Source organism: Nothobranchius furzeri, chromosome 4 (assembly GCF_043380555.1).
Source record: "Nothobranchius furzeri strain GRZ-AD chromosome 4, NfurGRZ-RIMD1, whole genome shotgun sequence".
Taxonomy (NCBI): domain Eukaryota; kingdom Metazoa; phylum Chordata; class Actinopteri; order Cyprinodontiformes; family Nothobranchiidae; genus Nothobranchius; species Nothobranchius furzeri.
The window spans coordinates 6,894,864-6,921,953 of record NC_091744.1 but is presented as its reverse complement, the minus strand read 5'-3'; the positions used below and the strand labels follow the sequence as shown (position 1 = coordinate 6,921,953).

Genomic DNA, 27,090 nt, shown 5'->3' with positions numbered 1-27,090 from the left:
TCACACCGGTGCGGGAAGGTGCGGGATCCAACACGCAGGAGAGGAGGGAGAGAGGAGGTAAACAGCGAGTTGAGGAACTGAACCGATGTCTTTGAGCTAAAGTGTACCCCCCTCCCACGGTTTAGACGCGGCGCTCATGCAGGAGTCTCTTTCCGTTCCAACGCTGCTACACGTAATATTTTTAATTTATTAAGCCTATAATTTATTTTTACTCAGTAATGGATATGATTTAAAATGTAGCGAATTACAAATCATTTTTTAAAAACTTACTAAGTAAAAGTAAAAGTACAGCTTTTAAAAACGACTTAAAAAGTATAAATTTACAATAAAGCTACTCAATTACAGTAACGTGAGTAAATGTAATTTGTTACTTTCCACCTCTTATTAACGCACATACCAATTAGCTCAAATCAATGTGTGGCTTTTAAAGAAGTAATTCAAGGGGAACATATTCTTGCCTTTAAGTGGTTAATTAATACTAAACTACTAGTAATTAGGTATGAACAAAATCTGACTTTAGAATGGGGAACATATTCTTGCTTACAAGTGGTTAATTGGTTGTTGCGTAGGCGCTATTAACAGGTGGAGTTTGTTGTTTATGTACATAATACCAGAACATAATATTTTTGGTTATTAACTATTGCTCTTGAATTACTTCTTTAAAAACCACATTGCTTTGAGCTAATTGGTATGTGCGTTAATCAGCAGCAAACCAGTTACTTTCAGTTAACAAACCATTATGAATGGCTTATTTTGACAAAACTCTTAATTTATGGCATGTTAATATTAGAACTACATCATTGGTAATAAGCACCTAATAATAGCTTAATAATGACTAATTCAGACTTAGTAGTCCACTAATAAGCATATTAATTGGCAGCTAATTAATGGTTAATTTGTGTTCCCTAAACTAAAGTGTAACCAGTTATTTTTGCTAATGTGGGTTTGGATTATATGATTTTCAAACTTTCATAACTTTCAACAAGTTAAGTCAGAGCCCTGATGAGTTTTTTGAACTCTTGACCAACAGAGAAACCCACTCTACCTTGTTGCATTAAAAAACTATTCTAGCTCTTTGGGTTTTCTCTGTCATTAGATTGAAGTGAACTATGTAATTTAATAGGGTTGGAAAACCATCTGGAAAATAATCTGATCCTTACCTGTAATAATCCTTGGTGACTGAACTTAATAAGATAAAAAATGTGTTCAACTCGTCAGAGAGAGAGAGAGAGAGAGAGAGAGAGAGAGAGAGAGAGAGAGAGAGAGAGAGAGAGAGAGAGAGAGAGAGAGAGAGAGAGAGAGAGAGAGAGAGAGAGAGAGAGAGAGAGAGAGAGAGAGAGAGAGAGAGAGAGAGAGAGAGAGAGAGAGAGAGAGAGAGAGAGAGAGAGAGAGAGAGAGAGAGAGAGAGAGAGAGAGAGAGAGGCTGAAGGCTGTTTGCAGCTGCAAACTTCTTGGTTTGTGAGTCAGAGGAATTCCCTCTCTCTCACTCACACACACACACTCATTAAAGACCCTGTAGCAGTATCACTCTCACAGAATCCCCAAGTGAAGTTGGAGTTTTCTCAAACAGAATAGCTAAAACAACCAACGTCACTGGCAGCCCGCTCCTCACACACACGCACGCACACACACACACACACACACACACACACACACACACACAAGACGAATGGCGTCAGAGCTGTTTGCTCACATCTCCCTCGCTTTCAACTGCCCGCTCAGTCCCTGAACTCCTCTCACAGTTTCCAGAGAGAACTAGAAGGGCTGCCCTCATTCAGTCGGCTGCCTACTGGGAGAATTGAGACAGGAGGAGGAGGAGAACTGAAGGCAGAGAGGAAGAGAAGGATGCAGGAGAAACACCCCGACCCTGTCGTTATCACACTCAGGATTAGGTCTAAAGTAATTCCTTCTATCAGCACCAACAGGAGAATCTAATGAGGGTTTTTCTGAGATTTTATCGGATCTGAAGCACGCCTCGGCTGCGTCCATCCGTGACAAACTCGTATTTGAACTCCTCCTGATTTCATTGCGGCTGTCTTGATAATTAATTTATATAGCCAAGAAGAGGCTGGTGAGCTGGTGTGTGCTGTTGCCATGACAACAAACTGTATGGTGAGCCGTGGGTTACACTTTTCTTTAATTCACAAATACCCCCTTTATTTGGTTTTATTTCCCCACCGACTGTTCCCCTTAACAGGCCGTCTGACATCATTTTCTGTTATTTCATTTATTTCAGGTTTTTTGTTTATTTTTTCTAAACGTTCAAACTCTGAGAAGACCAAACGTTTCGGAGATGCTAAACTCCCGCATGCAAACTTGTGATTCACATTTATTTGAACTGTTTCAGTCACAAACTCTCTTGAGGTGATGGAATCAAAATCTTTAAAACTGCCGCACCTCACCCTAACAGAAGAAAAAAAAACATTTTGCTGCTTTAATTTGAAAAACCAAAACCAGCCCTTTTTTTTGATACACGGATGCAAGATAATAATAAAATATCAAATGCAAAAAGCAATAACACAGGAATTGTCTAAGTATGAATGGTAAAGTACAATATTTACCGTAAACCTTGGGTTTTATTAATTTCAAAATCATCCATGTGCAGCAGGACAAGGATGAAGATTGTATGATAGACAAAAGTCAGATGATTGAGTGAATAAAACCAAAGAAACGTGTCTTCATACGGCACGCGGTCATGTATGTAGAGGTGTAGATGTGGATGGGGGTCAAAAGTACCCACAATTCACTTGCTTGTTCCTCTCGTATCTGTGGATAAATGCTCAGAGCATCATGGAGTGAAGTTCTGACCTGTCTGGAGTCTCCTGACTAGAAATGACTAAATGTGTTAAATAGGGGTGTAACGGTACGCTAAAATCATATTCGGTTCAGTTCAGTGTTTTGGGGAGCTCGGTTCGATTAATTTTCGTTAGATCATTATATTTATTTATTTAATATCTGAAGCTACTCTTATAGTGAGCAGAACTCCATTGTCCTGCTGAGGGACTTCAATGCTCACGTGGGCAATGACAGCTTGACCTGGAGGGGTGTGATTGGGAGGAACGGCCCGCCTGATCTGAACTCGAGTGGTGTTTCGTTATTGGACTTCTGTGCAAGCCGCAGTTTGGCTATAATGAACACCATGTTCGAACATAAGGATGCCCATCGGTACACTTGGTACCAGGGCAGCCTAGGTCGGTGATAGACTTTGTAGTCGTATCATCTGACCTGCGGCCGTATGTTTTGGACACCCGAGTGAAGAAAGGAGCGGAGCTGTCAACTGATCACCACCTGGTGGTGAGTTGGATCAGATGGCAGGGGAAGATGCCGCGTAGACCTAGTAGACCCAAACGCATAGTGAGGGTCTGCTGAGAATGCCTGGCAGAAGAACCTGTTAAGATGGTCTTCAACTCCCACCTCTGGCAGAGCTTTGACCGCGTCCCGAGAGCAGTGGGGGACATTGACTCCGAGTGGGCCTTGTTCCACTCTGAGATTGTTGAGGCGGCTGTTGCTAGCTGTGGTCGCAAGGTGGCTGGTGCCAGTCGTGGTGGCAACCCCCGTACCCGCTGGTGGACACCAGAGGTTCGGGGAGCCGTCAGGCTGAAGAAAGAGGCCTACAGGGCATGGCTGGTCTGTGGGTCTCCAGAGGCAGCAGACAGGTACCGGATAGCCAAGTGGGGTGCAGCAGTGGCAGTTGCCGAGGCAAAATCTCGGGCATGGGAAGAGTTTGGTGAGGCCATGGAGAAAGACTATTGATCAGCGCCAAAGAGGTTCTGGCAAACTGTCCGGCACCTCAGGAGAGGAAGGCAGCAACTTGCTCACACTGTTTACAGTGGGGATGGGCAGCTGCTGGCGTCAATTGAGGCTATAGTCGGACGGTGGAAGGAATACTTTGAGGAGCTCCTCAATCCCACCTAAGCGCATTCCGAGGAGGAACCAGAGCCGGGAGACCTGGGGATGGACTGTCCAATCTCTGGGGCAGAAGTTGCTGAGGTATTCAAACAACTACACAGCGGCGGAGCACCGGTAGTAACTCGGACCTGTTCCCGGTGAGGGTTGGACTCCGCCAGGGCTGCCCTTTGTCACCGGTTCTGTTCATTACCTTTATGGACAGAATTTCTAGGCGCAGCCGTGGTGTGGAGTGTGTCAAGTTTGGTGGCAGGAGAATCTCGTCTCTGCTTTTTGCGGATGATGTGGTCCTCCTAGCTTCATCCAGCTCTGACCTTCAGCTCTTGCTGGGTAGGTTCGCGGCCGAGTGTGAAGCGGCTGGGATGAGGATCAGCACCTCCAAATCTGACAGCATGGTTCTCGACCGGAAAAGGATGGCTTGCCAACTCCGGGTCGGGGGCGAGGTCTTACCTCAAGTGGAGGAGTTTAAGTATCTCGGGGTCTTGTTCACGAGTGAGGGTAGGAGGGATCGGGAGATCGACAGGCGGATTGGTTCGGCGTCTGCAGTGATGCGGACGCTGAGCCGATCTGTCGTGGTGAAGAGGGAGCTGAGCCAGAAAGCCAGGCTCTTGATTTACCGGTCGATCTACGTCCCAATCCTCACCTATGGTCATGAGCTTTGGGTAATGACCGAAAGAACGAGATCGCGGATACAAGCGGCCGAAATGAGTTTCCTCCGTAGGGTGGCTGGGCTCAGCCTTAGAGATAGGGTGAGGAGCTCGGACATTCGGGAGGGACTCGGAGTAGAACCGCTGCTCCTCCGGATCGAAAGGAGTCAGTTGAGGTGGTTTAGGCATCTGATCAGGATGCCTCCTGGACGCCTCCCTGGGGAGGAGTTTCGGGCATGTCCTGCCGGCAGGAGGCCCCCGGGTCGACCCAGGACACGTTGGAGAGGTTACATCTCCAATCTGGTCCGGGAACGCCTTGGGGTCCTGCCGGAGGAGCTGGTGGAGGTGGCCGGAGAGAGGACGGTCTGGAGCTCCCTAGTTGGGATGCTGCCCCCACAACCCGGACCCGGATAAGAGGAGGAAGACGACGACGAGAACCAGGTGTCATCACAGGCTGCTGATCTAGTTATTTGTGCAGCTATGAGTGGCACGCCTATACAGACCAGTGTTGTTTTACTGTTGATGCTTCTGTTTTTATTTCTGCAGCGATTCTTAAAACCTCACCTCACACCGCCCCGAGTTTCTTCTTTAAAACTCGTATTAAATAACGAGCTTCCTCCGCGTCGTATTTTTTTGCTGTAGGATGAAAACTTTACATCAGTTGTCATGTTGCGAGTCCCACATGCCAAAGACAGTGGCAAGTACGGGGTCAAAAGGTGAGCCATACTGGACTGGCTTGTGCGAGCAAAATCAGCCAGTCGACAGGAGTTGGGCTGCAGGTCAAAAAAACTGTGGTCAGAAACAAGGGTCACACAAGGGTCACAGGGACAAGAGGACAGAACTGGGCGAAGGGTCAGGAGACTGACCCCACCTCTTTGCCCCACCCCTGGCTTGGAAAGATGGGATTGGAGGAGAACAGAATGAAGACAAGCCCATCAGATCCAGAAGCCCTCTCGGGAACATTGGAGAGAAACTGAAGAATGCTGCAAAAGATGATGCAATGACCTGTGTTAAGAAGGAAAATGACACCAAATGTTTTGTGTTGAGCTACAAAGTGTGTATCTGGTAAATGACCCCATGACCTTAAGCTGGTCCAGGAAGGGTATATAAGAACAGCTCTGAACAGCAGAGGGAGATTGAGAGATTCGACAGCAGCTGGGGCAGAGGACAAGAAGAGACAGAGCAGATTTGGAGGGGTCATCCCCCGTCCTGCTGGATGGGGGATGACAGGCAGTTTTTTGGAGAGAAGCAGAGCTAGACAAGCTTCGTTCTTGGGGAGATTCTGAGAAGACAAGAGCTGGTGTAAACCAACTCTTATTTAATCATTTTGAACTAATTCCTCCGTGGGGGATAACAGTTGTTTTTTCATCTACCCATTTTTGTATTTTGATTTTGTAATAAACCTTTTTTGAAAAAGAAACATAATCCTGATTCTTTCAGGTTTTCTCTAAAGCTTCACGAGTGGGGGCTCTGATCATTAATTGCACAGAGGTAAGCACATTAATTATGGGTTCTGGAATTATCAGGATTTACTTTACGGTTTGTGACAGATTAATATAAAGAAACCTTAAGATAACGGGATTGCTTAAAAAGAAGTGAGCTACTACAGAAGGAAAGGTCTTACATATTATTTCACCTTTAAAATAAAAGATATGATTCTAACTTAGGACGCCCAAACCAGGATCTAATACCATAATACTCACCGACATCCCCATCGAACCCTGATGGATGCACCGTCTCATAAGTTCTAACGGAACTGGGTTTTAAAGGAACCGGTAAATGGGACGGGCACATGACATGGCGCCCAACGTGGGGCTACGGAGTGAAGGTCTAAATATTAGATACCGGGCTATCCGACGTAGAACTGTCTTTTAGGCTGATAAAAGCTTGCGCGCTAAGGACCTATTAAGCTTATAACCTTGAAGTGAAAACCGCACCAGTTTCTCGAAAAAGAAAGAAATCTGGGAGAACGGACGATCAACTTAAAAAGGTATAAAGAAAATACGGCATTCCGACGCAAGAAAAGCCAAGGATAAAAGCTAGGCAAAAAATAAAAATAAATAAAGAATAAGAAAAACTTTTAACCAGCCATGGCAGATAGATCTTTCAATATCCTGTAACCGGAGCTTTCAGAGGCTGGAAAAGCTAGTATGGAGCTGCGGCGGGGCGCTGTCCGGGTGCTGAGGCACAAGTGAGATGCGATTAAACGTCATGGCTGGATCAAAATCTAGTGAAGGACTGATATGTAAGAATCTGTGTGACTTGGGCCTCGTTTCTGGTAACACGGGGAGGTATTTGTCACGAACTGTAAAGTAATCATGTTTCCTAGCTTCATAGAATCTCATGTCGGGCATCGTCACGCGCAATGGAGGCTAGAAGCCGGGAACATGTATAATGTGTGAACCTCTGTGCTTAAGGGCTCCGTGAGGGGATAAACCGTGCCGCCTGTAAAGGACGGACTTATAACTGGGAGCATTGGAACTCTGCTCCAATTAAACTTTGTTTTTAGAGGATCTGCTTGAAACAAGCACCTAGCTTCCGCTCTCGGCAGCCTGCAGATATGAGAAGCCACAGCTGAACAGAGAAAAAGCACTCAAGTCAGCTGAGCAACAACAGACAAGCAGGATGTGGTGACATCACCCCCCCCCCCTACTAGTTCTGTTGAGAAGGGAGAGTCCTGAACTAACAGCTCCGTATGATTCTGACCTGACAGACAGCTACACTAATAAGGCGTAAGCATTTTTAACCTTGCCACATTTGGTGTTGTTGGCAGGATCCATGTAGTGCTGTCAAGTAGGTCCATGGATGTGAAGTTTGTGGCACCCTGCGCGGGAGTACGAGGACGCGCTGGTGGAAAGAGGGGGGAAGGTGTGACAGTGTGAGCGTTCTGTCACAATGTCTTGATTGATAATGCATACTGGCCATTTGGCTAAGGGGATGTCCCTTTGGCTGAGTGGTTAGAGCGTATGACTCCCACCCCGGGAGTCTCGGGATCGAATCCCGCCCGGGCCCTCATTAATCCACCTTGCCACACTTTACAGTTTTTAGCGTAAGCTTCCCACCTGCAGCTACAAGCAGAGTTAGCTTGTTGCTGTTCAGGTGTGTGAGGAGAATATTTGAAGCTCTGCAGTAAAAGATGTCTTCAGTCTGGAGGGAGAGAGTCTCTGCTTGAAGGTGGAGACTGAGATGTTCCAACCAGCAGCTCAGCTGACCAGATGGCAGTAGAAACTGGTGGAGAAGCAGGAACCCAGTTCTGAACCCTCATGAACAAACATCTGGTTCTTCAGAGACTGAAGTGAGTGATGATGATGATGATGATGATGATGGTGTGTATCTGGACTCTGAGCTAGTCAGACTCTGGGTCTGAGACTGGAGATGAAGATGATCCAGAGGAGGAGGCAGCCCCACCCCAAAGAAGGCTGTTGCAGTCCCCTGGCTAGATTTTTCTCGCATGGGGGATGTTGCGAGTCCCACATGCCAAAGACAGTGGCAAGTACGGGGTCAAAAGGTGAGCCATACTGGACTGGCTTGTGCGAGCAAAATCAGCCAGTCGACAGGAGTTGGGCTGCAGGTCAAAAAAACTGTGGTCAGAAACAAGGGTCACACAAGGGTCACAGGGACAAGAGGACAGAACTGGGCGAAGGGTCAGGAGACTGACCCCACCTCTTTGCCCCACCCCTGGCTTGGAAAGATGGGATTGGAGGAGAACAGAATGAAGACAAGCCCATCAGATCCAGAAGCCCTCTCGGGAACATTGGAGAGAAACTGAAGAATGCTGCAAAAGATGATGCAATGACCTGTGTTAAGAAGGAAAATGACACCAAATGTTTTGTGTTGAGCTACAAAGTGTGTATCTGGTAAATGACCCCATGACCTTAAGCTGGTCCAGGAAGGGTATATAAAGCCCCATTCCCATCTGTACCGGGTCGGCCCGGGCCGGGTAGCCCCAGTCGGCCCCAGTCTGGCCCGGTTGTTTCCACACATCCTTGTCTTAAGCCCATGTGGGCTGATTCTACCCACCAATCAGAGGCTTGCTCTAATGGAAGGTGTGAATGGGCTGACTCTACCCACCAATCAGAGGCTTGCTCTAATGGAAGGTGTGAATTTCTTGTCAGCAGTGGGTGTGTTGGCCCTGGTCGGCCTGAAGCAGTACCCCTCGGGAAGAGGGCCGAGAATGAGCCTTGGTTGGCCCGGGAAAATTCCAGGCCACCCAGATATGTAAACAACCTACGCTACCCGGCCCGGGCCGACCCGGTACAGGTGGGAATGGGGCTTTTGAACAGCTCTGAACAGCAGAGGGAGATTGAGAGATTCGACAGCAGCTGGGGCAGAGGACAAGAAGAGACAGAGCAGATTTGGAGGGGTCATCCCCCGTCCTGCTGGATGGGGGATGACAGGCAGTTTTTTGGAGAGAAGCAGAGCTAGACAAGCTTCGTTCTTGGGGAGATTCTGAGAAGACAAGAGCTGGTGTAAACCAACTCTTATTTAATCATTTTGAACTAATTCCTCCGTGGGGGATAACAGTTGTTTTTTCATCTACCCATTTTTGTATTTTGATTTTGTAATAAACCTTTTTTGAAAAAGAAACATAATCCTGATTCTTTCAGTTTTTCTCTAAAGCTTCACGAGTGGGGGCTCTGATCATTAATTGCACAGAGGTAAGCACATTAATTATGGGTTCTGGAATTATCAGGATTTACTTTACGGTTTGTGACAGATTAATATAAAGAAACCTTAAGATAACGGGATTGCTTAAAAAGAAGTGAGCTACTACAGAAGGAAAGGTCTTACATATTATTTCACCTTTAAAATAAAAGATATGATTCTAACTCAGGACGCCCAAACCAGGATCTAATACCATAATACTCACCGACATCCCCATCGAACCCTGATGGATGCACCGTCTCATAAGTTCTAACGGAACTGGGTTTTAAAGGAACCGGTAAATGGGACGGGCACATGACAGTCACAGGGGGAAAGTTCAGCAGACATGTTTTAAAATTGTTGCCGCTGTGTGCCTGCAGTGTGAGAGAAGGGAGGGAGGGGCGAAGCGACGCTCTGCTCAGTGTCTACAGGCTCCACATCAGCAGCGACAGCCAGCCGGTTTGATCCGTTCTGAAAGGCGTTGATCAGAATGTGCAGATCACTTTTTATAAACTGAGATCCCGCGCATGCAGCCATCATGCGTCAGTCAGTACAGCGTCTGTGCGGAAACTCACCTAGGAACTTTTATCCACCGCACTTAAATCACGCAAATAAAAATTCATTATTTAATGGAAAATTCAACCGAAACGGTTCAACACTCCCCTTGAACCGTTACACCCCTGGCGTTAAAGCAGAAGATAGTCAATTTTCTGTTGGTTCCTGAAGTTGTTTCACTTTTCAGATGTCTTCATTTGATTTCCAAAAACCCAACAAAGGAATTCCAGTTACCTTCTGTTCTTTAGAATCCCTAAGAGTCTAAACCAACTCTGATAGAAAAGGTTCAGAGATGGGATGGATGAACCACGATCACAGGCTTTGTGTCATAAGTTCTGGGATGTGACTGATCGCCAGAAGCAGCTGAACTCCTCAGTGGAGTGTAAAAACCAGTCAGTGAGCTGGAGACCCAAATGATATCACGTTTGGGTGTTTCAGCTGATCTCCAGGTTCCAAACTAATGTTTTATGCAGGTCAGACGCTCCCAGTTGGTTAACAGCTCCTCCATATGTCAAACATCTGAATTTTGCAGATGACATTGCTGCAGTTAATAAAGGGAGGGCGGGGGTGAGTGCAGCCTTGAGGGCTGTAAACGTAATAGTCACTTTTTACAAACACTAAACTAGCTGAACTCTGCTTGGAGAAGCAGAACCAGCCTCGCAGCTTGACGAGCGCCAGTTTAATGCAGATTGGCTAAATTATATCGGATTCAGCAAATCAGAAGGAAGACGAGGAATAAACTCCAGCTGAAGCACAAATGAATACTTTCCTACATCATGCATATATTTATTTAGGGCAAAGTAGCAGCGGTGCTGGGGCCTTTTCCTGGAAACCGTGAAACATTTACAGAACCGGCACATCTTCACAACCCGAGGAATTATTTATTCAGCTCTTCTTCTGGCACCAACTCAGGAGTTCAACATGTGCCTTTTTATTGTGAGAAGTCCCATTTTTTAAATGTTTTACAGTTGTGTCTCTTTCATTACAGGCATTTCTCGTCTGGATGATCAAATATTCATCAACCGGAACCCTGGCGTTCCGTCGGTAGTGAAGTTTCACCCCTTCAACACCTGCATCGCCGTGGCGGACAAAGACAGCATCTGGTCAGACACCACACACTCACAGTCTGAGACGTGCAATAAACAAACGCGAATATGATGAAGAGGCTTCCGTGTCTCGCCTGATTTCCTCGGATCTGACACAGATCCTGTTCTAATGAGTTTGTTCCTTCCAGCTTCTGGGACTGGGAGAAGGGTGAGAGGCTGGATTACTTCTACAATGGAAACCCTCGTTACACACGAATCACAGCCATGGAGTACCTGAACGGACACGACTGTTCGCTACTGCTCACTGCTACAGGTTGGAACGGCTAACTGGCATGGATTCGATTGGTCTGAGTCCTGATATTTCTGCCTGCAGCTCGCCGGCGCTCGTATTCGTAGCAGATGCACTCGTGTGTTTTCCTCATCAATAAAACAAAGCAATTATCTCCCTTTGCTTTATCTTCATTATACAGGATTCTGTAGCAAACCGTTCTGCATTAAAACCCATTTATTTTGTTCAGCCTTCACGGCATAAAGTTAAACTAAGAATAAATGCTGCGTTTTACTGCACATCTCACGCTGACAAAACGCTCTGGGATTAATACATTTTAATTCCATCTCATCAAGGCCTAATGTGCACTTATTCAGCTTTTCTCCATCAGTCATGCTGGAAGGATACCATTACTTATAAAGAAACAGCATTAAAAAAGTACAACATGGAACATAAATCAAGTGGAAACTTTTATGGCTGGTAATAGCTTTCTCATGAGAGTGGATGGACGTGTTTTATGTTTAGCTCTTAGCTGAGTTGGAGCTACGGAGCGTTTTAGGAGGAAGTTCCTGACTCGATGCTTTCAGGGAAAGAGATTTTTTTAAGATTCGGCTTCCTCTAACTGGATGTGGTGCATTTTAGGAAAAATGTTGAGTATTTGTGAGTCTTGTTCAAGTGCTGCAGCATTATCTTTGCTCTTTCTGTTAGTCATGTATGTTTGCATTTTCTTATCCAGACGACGGAGCGCTGCGTGTGTGGAAGAACTTTGCAGACCAGAAGAACCCAGAGATGGTGACGGCGTGGCAGGGCCTCTCTGATATGCTGCCCACTACTAGAGGTCAGGCCTCCACCAGCACCCACAGTAAAGATCAACCCTCTATTTTACTCTTTGTCCCACCCGTCAACATGTCGACGCCCCACCTCATCTCAGTCACACTTCCACACCATAAACCATCTCGTTTCAGGTCCTAAAACTTTGAATTCATCGTATGGCTCTGGGAGTTTGTTCTGTTATTTTCTCCAAACATTCCGTTTTTATTCCTTCTGCATTTGATGACCGAGGCTGAAAAGATGCAGTGCTCAAAGGGATTTTTTTTTTTCTGTGCAAAAATTATCATCAGTATCTTACTTGTTTTAGGTAGCTCTAAGAGTGGCCTCAGAGAAATTGTTTCTTATTACTCATGAGCGGACAGCTTGTCTGACCCCCAAATTCCACTACCTCCGCTCCGCCCCCGCCTTCCGCAGCCGCTCGCTTCCGAACTCAATTTTTACTGGTACCCGCTCTACAACGGCTCCGCTCCGGTGCGGAGACCTGAGGTGCGCAAACAAGCATGCGCGGGATTTTCAAGATCTTGCGATACAGTCCGAGCAATAAACGCGGAAGTTAGATCCAAACACCCGTTGTGTGGGAGAAGCATCGGCATGAACTGTTTAATCTGCCCATCATTTGTGTTGAGAGATCAGCAGTGTTTGGATCAACAAAGTGTGACTACTTTGATAGTAGAAACTGTATTTATGGCTTACTTTTGTGCATTTAAAGTTCAGCCGCCATTGATAGTTGTTAAAAGTTGTTAAACCTGTGCATATGAAACAAAAAACGCTTTTTGTTTATCGATTTATTGTGAAAAAACGGAAGTTGTGCTTGCTCCCTTTCCTGTTGGGCGGTTGTGATTCCTGTTCATTGACTGCGGAGGTGCTCCGGCGTCCGGCAAAAATAGGATCGATTCTATTTTTGCCGGACGCCGGAACAGAGGGCGGCGCACTGCGCCGCACTGCCGCAGCATGGCTGCAGAAGTGGAATTGCTCTGATTGACTACAACGGGACAGATTTTGCTCCGGAGTTCGTGCCGGAGCGGAGCGCAGCAGAGGTAGTGGAATTTGGGGGTGAGTATTGCCAGATTTATGGCTCTGTGCCACTGGCACCTGATCAGCATGGCTGGTTCGTAACTGGTCTGTGGTTGCCCCCAAAACAAAAGGCTGCTGGCCACTGATTGGCGAGGGGTTGGAGTCACTGGTTTCTCCAGAATTCCACCTTGCTTCCTTTTTCTGGTTCTTTTTATTGGAGTCTTTAAAAAAGAACGTCCTTTACTGTTGTGTTGTTTGTGTGTCAGGAAATCTGGCCCTACTTTTCGAATTTCAGGTACACCTCTCTCTTTGACCCGTGTTGTGTCTGAATGAGTTCATTGAACAATTATTCGTGAATCGTTCATATTTTTTGTGAACGTGAGTTAAACTCACTCATATTTTGTTGGATGAACGTTAAAGTGAACGTGTAGTTCCACATTTCCATGGAGCTAAAGCCGAGGCTAAAATATTCTGTTAACAATAGAAATGATAAATAATGTGGCCACCATAGGCAGTAGTGGTCGATGTAGCATTCACTCTTTAATTTCTATGTCGTTGAGAACCGACCTCATGATGAATTTTGTTTACCTTGGGGAAAAATACAACTACATGTAACATTGATTTTACATGCAACCTTACAAGTTTATCCTGTAAAATAAACACGTTTTGACTGCAGCTACTGTTGTTATTACAAGGAGCTGCTATATTTAACCTTGAAGTCGGATTAATAAACATTCTCTGACTTTGGGGGTGTTCCAGTGGATTTTTCCTATTCAGAAATTGGAATTTCCAAGTATCGAGTACAACTGGAACGAACCAGGAGAAGCGATAAAATCTGGCAACACTAGTCACAGTCGCACCAGAAATGTATTTTTGTTTTATTTGCTTTGTTTTCCACTACTTCATTTGGGGCTGATTGTTGCATTTTATGACCCAAGTTCTATAATTTTTCTTTTTCTTAGGTCAAATTAATTCACTAAAGTAGTAAAGTTACTTTATCAAAAGATGTTTAAATGTTTTGTACTTCGAGGTACATCCTTGTTTCCTTACTCAACCTGGTTCCTCACTCAGACTGATTAATAATTCCTCTTTTTATGAAAGCCGTTCAAACAGCAAGTTTTCCCTCGTGTTAATGAGAAGATGCTGTAGGGGTGAGAGCTGCAGCTGGGTACCAGAGTGGGCTGAACAGGTGGCAACAACTGGAACAAGTCTGTATTCTGAGGGGAATGTCTCATCGCAACAAATAGAAAACAAAAAGAACTATATAAACTCAAATGTTATGGAAAACCTCCCAAACCGTGTGGAGTAGAACCGAGTCGAGCCGAGCTTACAGCTAGTACAACGTAGATAGACATCTCCATTTCCCACCTGTTCTTGTGAATGTTTTTCTTTTTAACATAATAATGGACTAGCAGTTAGCTCACATGTCCTGTAGGACTAGGGATGTTCTAAATTATCACTCTACCATTAATATTGGCATTAAAATTTAAAATCGGTATTGGTATTCAGTCTTTTAATAACCCAACTTTTTCATACCAGACACATAACTTCTCCTCTCTTGCTAAATGTCAAAATATAACAGATCTGAGGTAAAGTCTGAGATATTTTAGTCTATGTGGCACAACTTGTGGAGTTGAAATTTGCCCTGGGTAGTAAATGTGCGCTGTCCTTAGAGCTCATAGCTAGATGTAGCTAGTCGGCTAACAAACCGCTAAAATGAGAACCTTCAGCCGAGGCTTGCTTTTCCGATCTGAAGATCTTTATAAATGTTTTATCCATGGAACTGCAACATACAGAAAAATAAAAATACATAGCTAACTAATGAAAACAGCATCACGCTTAGAAAGAATGAGATGCAGCTGCTGTTGGGAGACAAAATAAATTTGTCACTTTTTCTATTATTAGCTTAAATGGAAGTAGTTGTCATTTAGGACAGAAAATGTTTAAAACGTAAGCATGCCTGATAGGAGATATGAGACGTTAGTAACCTAAAAGGTTCTCAGTTTTCATTTTTATTGGTATAGGTTTATATTAGTATTAGACAATATCGGGATATTGGTAAAAAAAAATTAACAATTTCGAGCATTCATATGTAGGACCCAAACAGAGGCCATTCAGAAATCTAGCTACAAGGGAAAACAGACACCGGCTGTGTCCAGATCCAGGGGCTGCATCCTTCTGAGGCTGCATTTTAAGACTGATAACATCACAGTTAAACAACAAAGCTGTCCAAAATCAAAGGAAACTCCAAATGCCTCCTCAATTTCCCCAAATTTCAAGAACAGGTTTGGCTTTTTGTTATTAAAATGCTTCTAATTTTTATTTTTAAGAAAATGAAACTGACACACTGCAGGAAAACAGATGCATTCAGTTTTAGATCATTTCTACTCATAATGGCCCTTTTAGAACTAAAATCTGTCTCAGGACATGCAGCATGAAGTTAAACCTGGTGGTTTCTCTGGAACTGCCGCAGTTGGTGGCAGCTAGAAGAAAAAGATGACTTATTTAACTCAAAGAAAGATTCCAGCAGGGTGGTTTTCTGCCTCCACGGGTTGGGCTGATGGAACAGGAAGAGACAGAGAGAGATGAAGCAAAGAACAAACACCGGAGAAGTGGTTGAGCAACTAACCACAAATCAGAAACGTTCCCAGGCTGCATGTTTCTGAGTTGTGGTTTTGTAGCTCGACACCTGCAGATTAAAAGACAGACACTGGATTCTGAATTGCACAGAAGTCTTGAATTAGAGAATTGAAACCCTTATTACCTAATTATTTCAAGGGAAATGAGAGGACATAAATCATAAAACACAGCTGTTGCCTGAAGGGCTTCATAAAACGAACAAGAAACATTTTAAAAAGTGAAGAATCTTGATCTAAGTATTGAATCCGGTTTGGACCAGAACTTCGCCCCAGCGTGACCGTCAGTCAGAGGAGGGAAAGCCTGCTGCAGACACTGAAGGTGTTTAATAACAGCTGTTGTGTAAATGACACACATTTATTTATCGGGGCTAAACGTCTTTAGGTGAACTATCATCAGAATTAGGTCGGATCAGACCAGAATGGGTCACATTCCAACTTAAACTCGTCAGCAAAACAAATGAAATTCCATTTGTTTATTTAGGTTGTTCCTGCCACATTACTGTCAGGTTGTCGATTGGTTTTTTTACTCAGGAGGGTAAATTTAATTCCTTTAGTCAAAACAAATGTAACTAAGCTGAGATCTGCTGTCATAGCCTATCTCTCTCTCTCTCTCTCTCTCTCTCTCTCTCTCTCTCTCTCTCTCTCTCTCACACACACACACACACGCATCCATCATGTACACGTCATGTCAGAGAAGTGGGTTCACATTTAAAGTCCTGCTGGCTGCAGATTCTGTTTGAAGGTTGTGTTCTCTGTTTATTGGTCGATCACGTTAAGATCAGACTACGGATCTGGTGCCATCCTTTCTCGCTCAGCTGACACACTTCCATTAATCCTGAGGCAGAGTTATTCATAAATATGTGAAGCAGGGCAGACAGCATCAGTACACACTTGTCAGGGACATCCACCCATTTCTATGTTGGGAACCACACACACACACACACACACACACACACTGCTCCACATATTCTGCCTCCAGCGGCACTCCATTTCTGGGTCAGGCATGTTTTTAGGGAAGCTGACAGCTGCAAGAGTGATGAGATGTTTCTCAACACATGTTAAGCATATGGGATAATACACCTGCCACACATTTTATGATTTATATAAAGACTTTAAATAATCTGCAATGTCATTTTATTGTTTTATTCCATATTAAGCGCTGTTTAAATATCAACATTTAGACTAGGGAAAGAAAATATTTGAATAGGTTAATTATTTTAACACAGAGCTCAGTGTTCAATTAAAGGTGGTCTCCGGATTATTTCTTTTATCTGAGGGCTCCGTCTAGTGGCTGACAAGCGTATCACACCAAGACGTTTCACTTCTGTATTTACGGAAAGCTACACCTCTCATTTATGAATGTGCTCCTCTAGCCATCAAAACAAAAACACGTTGTTTTACAATTATTAGGCTTACATTATGTTGTGTTTTCATATATTTAAAGACATACTTGTCCATGAGTAAGGTCGCCAACCCTGCATCAACCGAAGAACGTCCTTAAACACTCGAGCATGCTCTGCGATTGACATCTGTATGTAAGCGATAGTCTAACGCTATTGGTTAGCACTGACCGGCGCTCGGTTCGTATTGCATTGAGCTCTACAGGACAGGGGGCAGGCTTGGCACAAAAAAGAGACATTTCCTACATTTACAGAACATAATACAATCACTTCTATGGATTTCTGAAAAATCAGACATCATTTCTGAAAGTGGAAAATTCCGGATAGCAGCTTTAATAATAACATGAAATGTACTCAAAAGTTTGTTTTATTTCCTTCTAAAACACTCACGTGATCGGATGAGTCAAAAACTTTAAATTAGACAGAAAAGCTCAGCAGAACCAGGAGAACTGATCCAGTCCTGGACCAACTCGGGGAGATGTTGCTTCTGATCTCAATACAAACGTTCTTAATTTTAATAGAACAGCATTTTTATACTAAAACCCGGGTTTTTAAATGGTCCACCTACTACAACATTAGGATAAAGTCTTATCTGATTGGTGGAAACATTGAGTGAGTACTGTTGTAAAAGAAATAAATCAGTTTAGTCTCTTTAGCTCAGTGAGGTTTTCTGTTTTCAACTGACTGTGTGAGGCGTCATTCACTAATGTGTGTTTATATGGGAAATGAAAGTTATAATCATAAATCATATTACACTTTCAGGGCCTTTCAAAACCGTCAAGGAAAAGAAATCAGTCTTTAAAGAAAATCAGTCAGATACAGATAAATAATCCAATTAAATAGGCAAAAAGTACCACTACCAGAGGCTAATCAGACATGCAGATAAACTAAGGGAAGTTTAAAAATGTGTGAAGAAGACCTAGAAGTTTGGATGGATGGATTGATGGATTGATTGATTCCAGGGACAAAGCAGCATGGCTGAAGGCCTTGATAAAGCTGTCATGGATAGGTTTGCAGAAAAGACAGAGGGCTGCAAAGAAGAACAGTGAAGAACGGGTCATGGAGCGCTTTGAAAGCGAGGAGGAGGAAGTTAAACTGAACCGACAGTTGAGATCTCAGAATTAGACTGATGTTATCAGAACCCTTAGCAATTCCAAAATATGGCAGAAGACGTTTCGGCTTGTATTATTTGTGGAGAAAACACATCAATGTTACAAGTTTTACCCAAGAAACGGAGACAATGAAGGCAGCGGAAGAGTTATGCTACTGTTAGCCAATCAGAGTCGAGAAGGTTCTTCATCATGAATATTAATGAGTAAGACTCATGGGTCTGTCGTTTACACACACACACACACACACACACACACACATACTACTCCAACAAGCTTCTCGGAAAAAGAAGCAGGAGAGCGTTATTTTTTTTCCCACAAGAACAACTCATTCATTCTTTCATTCATACTAGAGACAACAGCATATTTATTTAATAAAACAAGTGAATAAGACCTTTAAAAAATGCATTTTTACAAATAAAAACATCACTCATTTACCTGTAAATGATTTCCATAAACATGTGTGTGTTCTAAAGCCTTACACACAACCAGGATGTGTGACTTTTTAGAAGCTCACATGATGATGAATCTGAGACGTCATGGTGACTGGCTGATCAGTTGGCTGCACACACACAGGCACCACAGAGGACCCAGCAGAACCACCACAGCTCCAGGGGGACCTGTGGAAAGGCGACACATTTCAAAATGGCTCTTTAAGTCAACACAGCGCACCGCGAGAGGCCCTTTGTCTGCGAAGGACTCGCCCTCTGCAAGTGTTCCTCATTTAATCGTGTGCTTGTTATCCTGGATGTATCGTGACTGACATCCATCGTACGGGTTATACTCAGACTACTGACGGCACCAGCTGAGCTCTCTCCTGAAAAAGTTTGAGTCAACCTCAGCTCCAAGAGTTTTCTTTTTCTGGCAAGAACTTAAAAAAAAAAACCTCTGCAGTCTCACAAACACGCTAGTTTTCCCTCGAGCATTTACACCTCCCAGCCCATTTTCTGTTTAGAGTTGCTGCCGTCACTTCAAATGTATTTGAGTTAACAATTAAGAGCTAGAATTTTTAGCATTTTTTAGGCATTTCCTCAGATGCATTATTAATGCAAAACTCGATAAAATATTACACAAGCCCGTCTTCATGCTGCCAAACCCCCGCTCTACCTCTGAAGGCAGCCGCTTCAAGGCTGAACACTTCAGGAGAAGAAGCTGGCAGATAAAAACAGACGAGTACCTGCTGGACCTGTCCTCACTCACCCCATCTCCATCGTCCAACAACATGCCTCTGTGCCGTTTTCCATCAGTGGAACATCTCTGTAGACCGTCTGTCAGGCTTGTTTTTACTTTGTTGGGTCTTTGATATTGTTTTGCACCCCCCTCCTTCTCTGGAGAGAAGCCGAGCAAGGCTGCTGCAGCAACAAGTCTCTGTTAGGCATAATTTCATGTGTTAGATTTAATGTTTAGTAACTCTTCATTATCTGAAAGGCTTCTCTCTCTTAACCTTCTTGTTTTCATTTCCATTGGAGCATTTGGAGACAAACCTCCAGAGTTCTGCTGGATTTTATTTAGTTTTTATCATCTTGTGAAAAAATTCACGGCTCTGTATGTTGAGAGTTTAGGGAGTCTTTGCAAGTCCTGTTTTAGCTGCAGCAGCCTTGTTCGTCCTTCTGCAGAATGCATGTGGACCAACACTCGTGAAGTGATGAACAACGCTCACCACGTCATGACTGGTTGTTCTTTGTAACTGTGAGAGTCTTTGGGCTGGCGTGCTCAGCAGGGTCCTGCTAATGTTTCGCTTGCTTTATGTTCTTGCTCTTCTCCCCTCCTTCCCTCTACCCCCCCACCCCCCACCCCCACCCCACCCCGCCCCCGCTTGCAGGTCTGGCCAGAAGGGTTTCCATCTATCTTGACAGGAGCAAACAAGGAGGTGAGTGTCTCCTCTCTCTCTTCTCTTCACCCTCAGTCTTGGTGCTGCACTGTACAGCTGGGCCTCTTTTTTATTATTTAATTTTCTTTAACATCATCCTCCTCCCTCAGCTGCTCAGTCGTCTGTCTGGTGTCAGTTAACACCCTACCCCATCATCCCTGATATTTCAACAAGTGTGCATTTATTTTCCAAACCAAGAGGAGCTTACTTCTAGCCAAAATAGGAACACTATTTTTATACAGAACACCTTTAAAAGATTAACTTTAAACTGGTTCTTAGAACCGGTTGTTGCGTGCATCTCTGCATCCTTCTGTAGACTTGGGACAGCAAAGTATCCCATAATGCACTGCGTGGCAAACCGTCAAACTCCGAACATCAGAGGAAAAAGCTGATAATTGTAATGTTTTATATTAGAAATACAAATCAAAAATGTTAAGTTGCCTGTTATTGTAAATAATGGAGTCACCTGTAAATTTTTCTGTGTATTTGGGTTTTACTCTTCATGATCCCTCAAAATGCTAATTGCCTAACTCACTAAATAAAAGCAGCGTAGCTCTGTTTTGATGAAAAAAAAATTTTTTTTCAAATAAAACAGCAGGAAATGCTGGTATGGTATCCCTTTTGATCAAAAGTGGACCAAATATAATAAAATAATACTTTTTTTGTTTTTATTTTGTTATTTAAGGAGCAAACTAGACTTATTTATATGTCAGGTCATTTGTTTAACTGTAGCAACAAGCACTGACGCAACAGAAAAGAGTTCTTTTCCTAATGCCGTCTTCGTCCTCACATACTTGTGTAGCATCACGGAAGGTCCTCTAATTCTAGTATGTAGTTAATCCTACACTTGTTAGAATGGACTTCCTGGTGTCCTTGCTAAGAACATACTTGTCAAATACAGAAGAGCATACTAGCGTCCTTGAGTAATGAGAAACGGCCTTGGCTCAAAATCCAGTCTAACTTTAAACCTTCATCATTGCTGGTAGAGTTTTTCCAACTTTGATTCTCACAAAAAAACTAACTTTGATTTTTTTTTTCCATTGAAATTTTCCATACAAAGCTGTGTTGTTTTACAGATTTAGGCATTGAGAAAATGTGTTCAGAGGATGAAGGCAGCTCAGCTGGAAAGTTATTAGGTGAAGAAGTATTAAAAGTCTGGAACACTCATTTAATCAGTGGTCTCTAGTAGGAATGAATGGCTTGTAAGTTGTACTCTGGGGAAACAAAGCTCTGGCGCAGAGTCACATTGGTGTTAGCCAATCAGAGGCGATCAGGAAATAAGACTCCAAATCCTGCCGTGTTCAGCTCATCGCTAATGTGGCTCACTTCTAGTTCCTGGAAGTGGTCCACCAGAGCTTTGTTTCCTTAGAGTAAAACTTACAAGGCATTCATTACCACTAGAGACTACTGCAAATGTATTGACTAAACTAGTGCTCCACATCTTTAAGAGAAATGTGTAAGTAATTTCATCTGATTTGAAGGATCTAAAGTCGTTAAACTGAAGGGAAAGGTACAAAAATTTGTGATTGGATTCAAACTGAATTTGTTGTAAATATTTTCTGGTTTGTCTGAAGTGAAATTACCTGATACAAGACTGAAATATTGCTTATATCATAAATGCATTCAGATTCATGCAATTTATGTTAAGACAAATGATGAAAATCATGAGTTTGCTAGAATGTGTGGGTTTTGTCAGTTTGAACATTGGAGTCTTTTACAAATTAAAATGTTGCGTTACCTGAATGTAAAGAGGGGCCAAGTTGTAAACCATGAGGTACTTCACATCTCAAACCGAGTCGGTGAGGATGTATGAGGATGAAGATGGGTGTTTCACTCTCCCGTTGTGTTTTGTAGTCTTGCTAGACTGAAAAACGCTGAAGCCTTGTGGCTCAGATTCCAAATGGGTGAATTCAAATTTAAGCACCATTATCAATTCTTTCTTTCTCAATCCAGTTCATGTCACATTTTGCTTAAGTCTAGTATTTAATTTACATGAGACTCATCTGTTTGTGTTCACAGAAATCTTTTCATGTTTTCATTATTTTAAATGTGAAAGGGCTCAACACTGTAGAAGCTTATTCAGACCATATTCAGTCCTCTGCTCATGGTACTCCTAACCACCTGGCTTGGGTTGTTTTTAGTATTAAAAACTACACTCATTAAAGTTTGCCCGAGAAATGCCCGTGTTTAATTAAAGCGTGTTGGTGCCGTGTGATTTTTTTTATTGGCATAGAGCTACCCGGTCTGTCTCACTGAAGAGATCCGCCTGTTAAATCCCAGGGGAAGCTGTGAAAATAGAAAGCAGGACTGTGGATGGCAGAGACTTGGAGAAGTTATTCCTGCTGCTGCATTAGCATGCAACGTCTGTCACAGGAGGAGTAGACAAAAAAAAAACAGGACAAAATAACAAGTAGAGGATGGTGTCTGTGTGGAAATGGGAGGTCAGAGGAATTGTTGGGTAAACAGTTGGGCAGCACAGGATCAGATACAATTATAGTGAGTGTAGACTGAAAAACAAGATATAATGGTGAGGTTGACACTAATTGAGAGGGTTGGAGCAGTGTGTGTTTAAGACGGGACAACAAACCCCAAACTTCTCTTCGGCTTGGAGACAGATCGAGGGAAGCACAAAGGCTCCACAGCTCTGCTCTGACAGTCGATCTTATTAAATTCTGAGCCATAAAAATTTTAACACTGTTTTCTGTCCTTTCCTCATTTACATCTGTCACCTTTTCATTCTATCAGCGCTGAAAGGATTAGGATGATACCATCCACTTTCTCCTATTGGCTTCACAAGTTAAAGTAGGGCAGAGCCGGTCGTCGTAGCTGTGGGGAGGCCCACACGGTGTCCTGATCCACATTCGGCTGCTCCTCCTGATGCCTTGTTAACGCCGCAGTTCCTGATAAATCCACAACCTGAAAACTTGTGGGGAGGTGGAGGGGAACATGCTTTGGAAGTTTGAGTGAAATGAGACAATTAGCCTGGAGGTACCCTCTTATCTTTTTTACATCTGTTCTGAAGCCATTTCATTAATTCAAAGTGAAGAATAAAAAGTTTAATTTCTCTGTGTAGCAGGAATACAAGTGATGTTTAAAGGGGTTTATTTCCAAATTTTTACAATGAAGCAAAGATTATTCTAAAAACTGTATGAATAAATACAAATTTGTTGCAATATTTAAAATACAGATCTTTAGTTAATAAAAAGTTTAACTCTATTAAAGTGAACAGATTCCTGTTAAATGAAATTAAATGCAAAGAACTTTGATAATGACAATTTGTGTTTATGTTTATATTTATGTTTATGTATTTAGCAGACGCTTTTGTCCAAAGTGACTTAGAAGTGATAATCGGCATGTTGCCCTTGAAGCTAACAACAACAATAACAACAACAACTTGACATCAGTCATGGAGAGGAGGGAACAAGGAGTGGACAGTAGAGAGGGGGGATGGGTGCAGGGAGGGTGCTAGTTTAGAAGATGCTCTCTGAAGAGCAGGGTCTTCGGGAGTTTCTTGAAAATCAAAAAGGAAGCCCCTGTTCTTGTAGTGCTTGGTAGGTCATTCCACATTTGTGGAACGATGCATGAGAAGAGTCTGGATTGTCCTGTGCGTGGTGTAGGCACTGCTAGCCGACGATCCTGTGATGACCGGAGCAGCCGGGCCGATACGTAAGCCTTTGCAAGAGGATTCAGATGGGAGCCGTACCATCTTGGACTTTGTATGCTAGTGTTAGCAATTTGAATTTGATGCGTGCTGCTAGCAGTAGCCAGTGGAGCTCAATGAACAGAGGGGTGACGTGTGCTCTTTTTGGCTGGTTGAAGACCAGACCGCTGCGTTCTGGACCATTTGAAGAGGTCTCACAGTACAGGCTGAAAGACCAGTTAGAAGGGCATTGCAGAAGTCGAGGCGGGAGATAACAGTAGATTGCACCAGGAGCTGGATGGCATGTTGTGTTAGGTATGGTCTGATCTTTCGTATGTTGTACAGCGCAAAGCGGCATGAAGGAGCAACAGAGGCAACATGATCTTTAAAGGTCAGGTGTTCATCTATCACAACACTCAGATTTTGAACTGCCTTTGAAGGAGCCAGAGATAGGAAGTCATTTTGGATTGAGATATTGTGCTGTATGGATGGTTTTGCTGGGATGACAAGTAGTTCAATTTTAGAGGGTTGAGTTGGAGATGGTGGGATTTCATCCATTTTGATATGTCAGAGAGACAGTTTGATATTCGTGCAGAGACAGTGTGGTCGTCCGGTGGAAATGACAGATAGAGCTGGGTGTCGTCTGCTTAAAGTGGTAGGAGAAGCCATGTGATCGAATCATCTCACCCAGTGAGGTGGTGTATATGGCAAAGAGAAGAGGTCCTAGTACAGAGCCCTGGGGGACTCCTGTGGAAACATGGTGCATGGTAGAGGATTGTCCAAGCCAAGATACACTGAATGGTCGTCCTGTTAGGTACGATTTAAACCAGGCGTGTGCTTTCTCTGTGATGCCCATGCAAGAGAGACTGGACAAAAGGAAGCCATGGTTGACAGTGTCAAATGCAGCGATAAGTCGAGCGGTATAAGCACGGAGGATTTGCCTGTCGCTCTAGCTTCTTTTAAGGATTCCGTCACTGCCAACAGAGCAGTTTCAGTTTTGAACCCAGATTGGTAAGGGTCAAGCAGACAGTTTTGTGAGAGGTATTCTGTGATCTGCTTGAAAGCCACCCTTACAATAATTTTGGTCAGAAGAGGGAGGAGAGAGATAGGTCGGTAGTTCTCCACATGATTTGGAGGAAGAGATAAGTTTTTTTAGCAGCAGGTTTAACCTGAGCATGCTTGAGAGAGGTGGGAAATGTACCGGATGTCAGTGAAGCGTTGATCACATGTGTGACTGCTGCGGCTACTGTAGGAGCAATAGCTTGGAGCAGCTTAGTCGGAATGGGGTCGAGTGGGCATGTAGTAGGGTGGCTGCACGTGAGAAGCTTGGACACACAGTTCTCAGTGAGAGGGGAAAAAGAGGAAAATGAAGCAGTAGAATGGTTGAGCTAGAAGGAGTTTGTGGTAGTGAATGTTCAGGAGTGGCCATTTGTTTACTTATAGCTGCCACTTTATCAGTGAAGAATGAGGCAAAGGTGTCAGCTGATAGATTGTTGGTAGGAGGTGGAGACGGAGGGTTGAGCAGATTTTTGAATATCAAAAATAGTTTCTGAGAGTCGTAGAGCTGAGAATTTTGTCAGTGTAGAAAGCTTTCTTTGCATCAGTGATGCTGGCAGAGAATGAGGACAGTAATTCATGAAATTTCAATTGATCACCAGGATCTTTTCTTTTGTGCCATTTCCGTTCCGCAGCTAAAAGATTGGTGCGTAGCGAGTGGAGGGTATCATTTAGCCAAGGGTGCGACTGAGAGGATCTAGCAGGTCTTGTGGCTAAAGGGCTCAAGTTGTTGAGACAAGAGCAGAGTGTGGAGCAGCGTGACTCGGTGGCATCATTCACTTCATAAGCAGAGAATGTGCTGAGAGATGGAAGAGTGGAGGCAACAAGAGAGGAGAAGTGATTGGGTGCCAGATTGCTGAGGTTGCGGCAGAATAAGACCATTGGGGAGGATGCAGTGGACCTCCCTTGTAGAGCCGTGCTGAAATGGATGAAGTAATGATCGGAAAGATGCAGCGGTGTGACAGAGATTGTGTCTATGGCACAGTTTCTGTTGAAAATGAGGTCAAGTGCTTTTCCAGCTTTGTGAGTTGGAGGACTTTGTACTAGTTTTAGATCAAATGATGACATTAGTGACAGGAAGCCTGATGCGCTGGGCTTGTCCAGTTGAATATTCATGTCTCCAAGGACCACTGTGGGACAGTCGTGCTCAGGAATGCAAGAGAGCAGGGTGTCGAGTTCATCAAGAAAATCTCCGAGTTGACCTGGTTGGCGATATATGACAACCAAAAAGAATTTTTTCGGTACAGTTACCTGGATGGCATGGTATTCAAAGGAGTTGTACTTGGTGATGGTAGCAACTGACTGTATATCCATTTGTTGGAAATTAACATGCCCGTTCCACCACCTCGGCCAGATGCACGAGAAGTGTGGGAGAAAGTGTGGTTAATTGAGAGAGCAGATGGGGTAGCATTATCACATGGTTTGGTCCAGGTCTCAGTGAGAGCCAGTGCATCGAGTGACAGGTGGTTTGCATATGCGGTAATGAAGTCTGCTTTGTTTACAGCTGATTGGCAGTTCCAAAGTCCCACAGACAGGTGGGTATCTTTGGGGGGAGTTGGTTTTAGCGAGTGGAGGTTTTGAAGGTTGCGAAAGCGGTTTGCTGTGTGTGACCTTCCTCTGAAGTCAGTGATCACAGGTATAGGATAATGGCATATTTTGCAAGGTGTCGATGGAGCCGCGTCTGGGTTGAGTTTGTTTGCTCTGTGTACCTGCTCTGTGGACACGCGCAGGTAGACACGTATGTCTTTACCCCGGAGGGGCTGAGACACAAGGGCTGGCGCTTCAGTTATGCCACCAAAACTGTGCTACTAGTTGGAAACAGGTGTTCATGCACCAGCTGATTGCAATGGTTGAGACCTAGAGCACCTAGGGCTGGGCGATATGACGATTTTAGACCGTTTTACGATCTACACATCTGACGGTCTGTCATTTTTGAGAGACCTTTTTATCACGATTTACAGCTCTGCTGTTGAAATTCTGCCTCTGAATGAAAAGGGAACTTACCTCAGGCGAATGGTACCGACCGAATTCCATAGTACCGACCGAGCACCGATTCACGTCATTTCAAACGGTGCCTCGTTTCGGTACCCGTCCTTCATAATGAGAACTTGCCAAGACAGCTGTGCATGTGCAAGAGCGTTATGTCGTCGGTCCCTGCGAGCGAGTTGTAAACAGAGCAGCATGGGTAGAAAGAACGCACGCTAAAGCTTGGGTCCACTTCACTAAATGTGATGGGTAACTGGGTGATGAAACCAGCAACAGACAACGATCTAAGTGAGACATCCTCATCTTAATCTGCTCCGGTAGGTAAATAAAATGTTTACGATAACGTTACCTTGATATGTTAGCTTCCGTTTCGCTAATGGTTTGTTCGCTTTCTCCTCGGAACTCCGAATTTCTGACTAGAAGAACACGAATGCGCTCTAAAGTTTGGCTTCACTTTACTAAATGTGACAGGTGATTGG

At 43.9% G+C, this 27,090-nt stretch overlaps 1 protein-coding gene across 3 annotated transcripts in view; it reads left to right on the top strand.

Moving 5' to 3' along the window:
* rptor (regulatory associated protein of MTOR, complex 1) overlaps window positions 1-27,090 on the top strand; it is a 253,616-nt gene that overhangs the window by 210,982 nt on the left and 15,544 nt on the right. For 2 of the 3 annotated variants that reach the window (XM_070550035.1, XM_070550033.1), the window contains exons 27-30: window positions 10,741-10,855; window positions 10,987-11,111; window positions 11,803-11,928; window positions 19,882-19,929. In XM_070550035.1, coding sequence (XP_070406136.1) covers window positions 10,741-10,855; window positions 10,987-11,111; window positions 11,803-11,928; window positions 19,882-19,929 — 414 coding nt within the window. The remainder of the gene's footprint in view (window positions 1-10,740; window positions 10,856-10,986; window positions 11,112-11,802; window positions 11,929-19,881; window positions 19,930-27,090) is intronic. The other variant, XM_070550034.1, reaches the window with a different exon arrangement.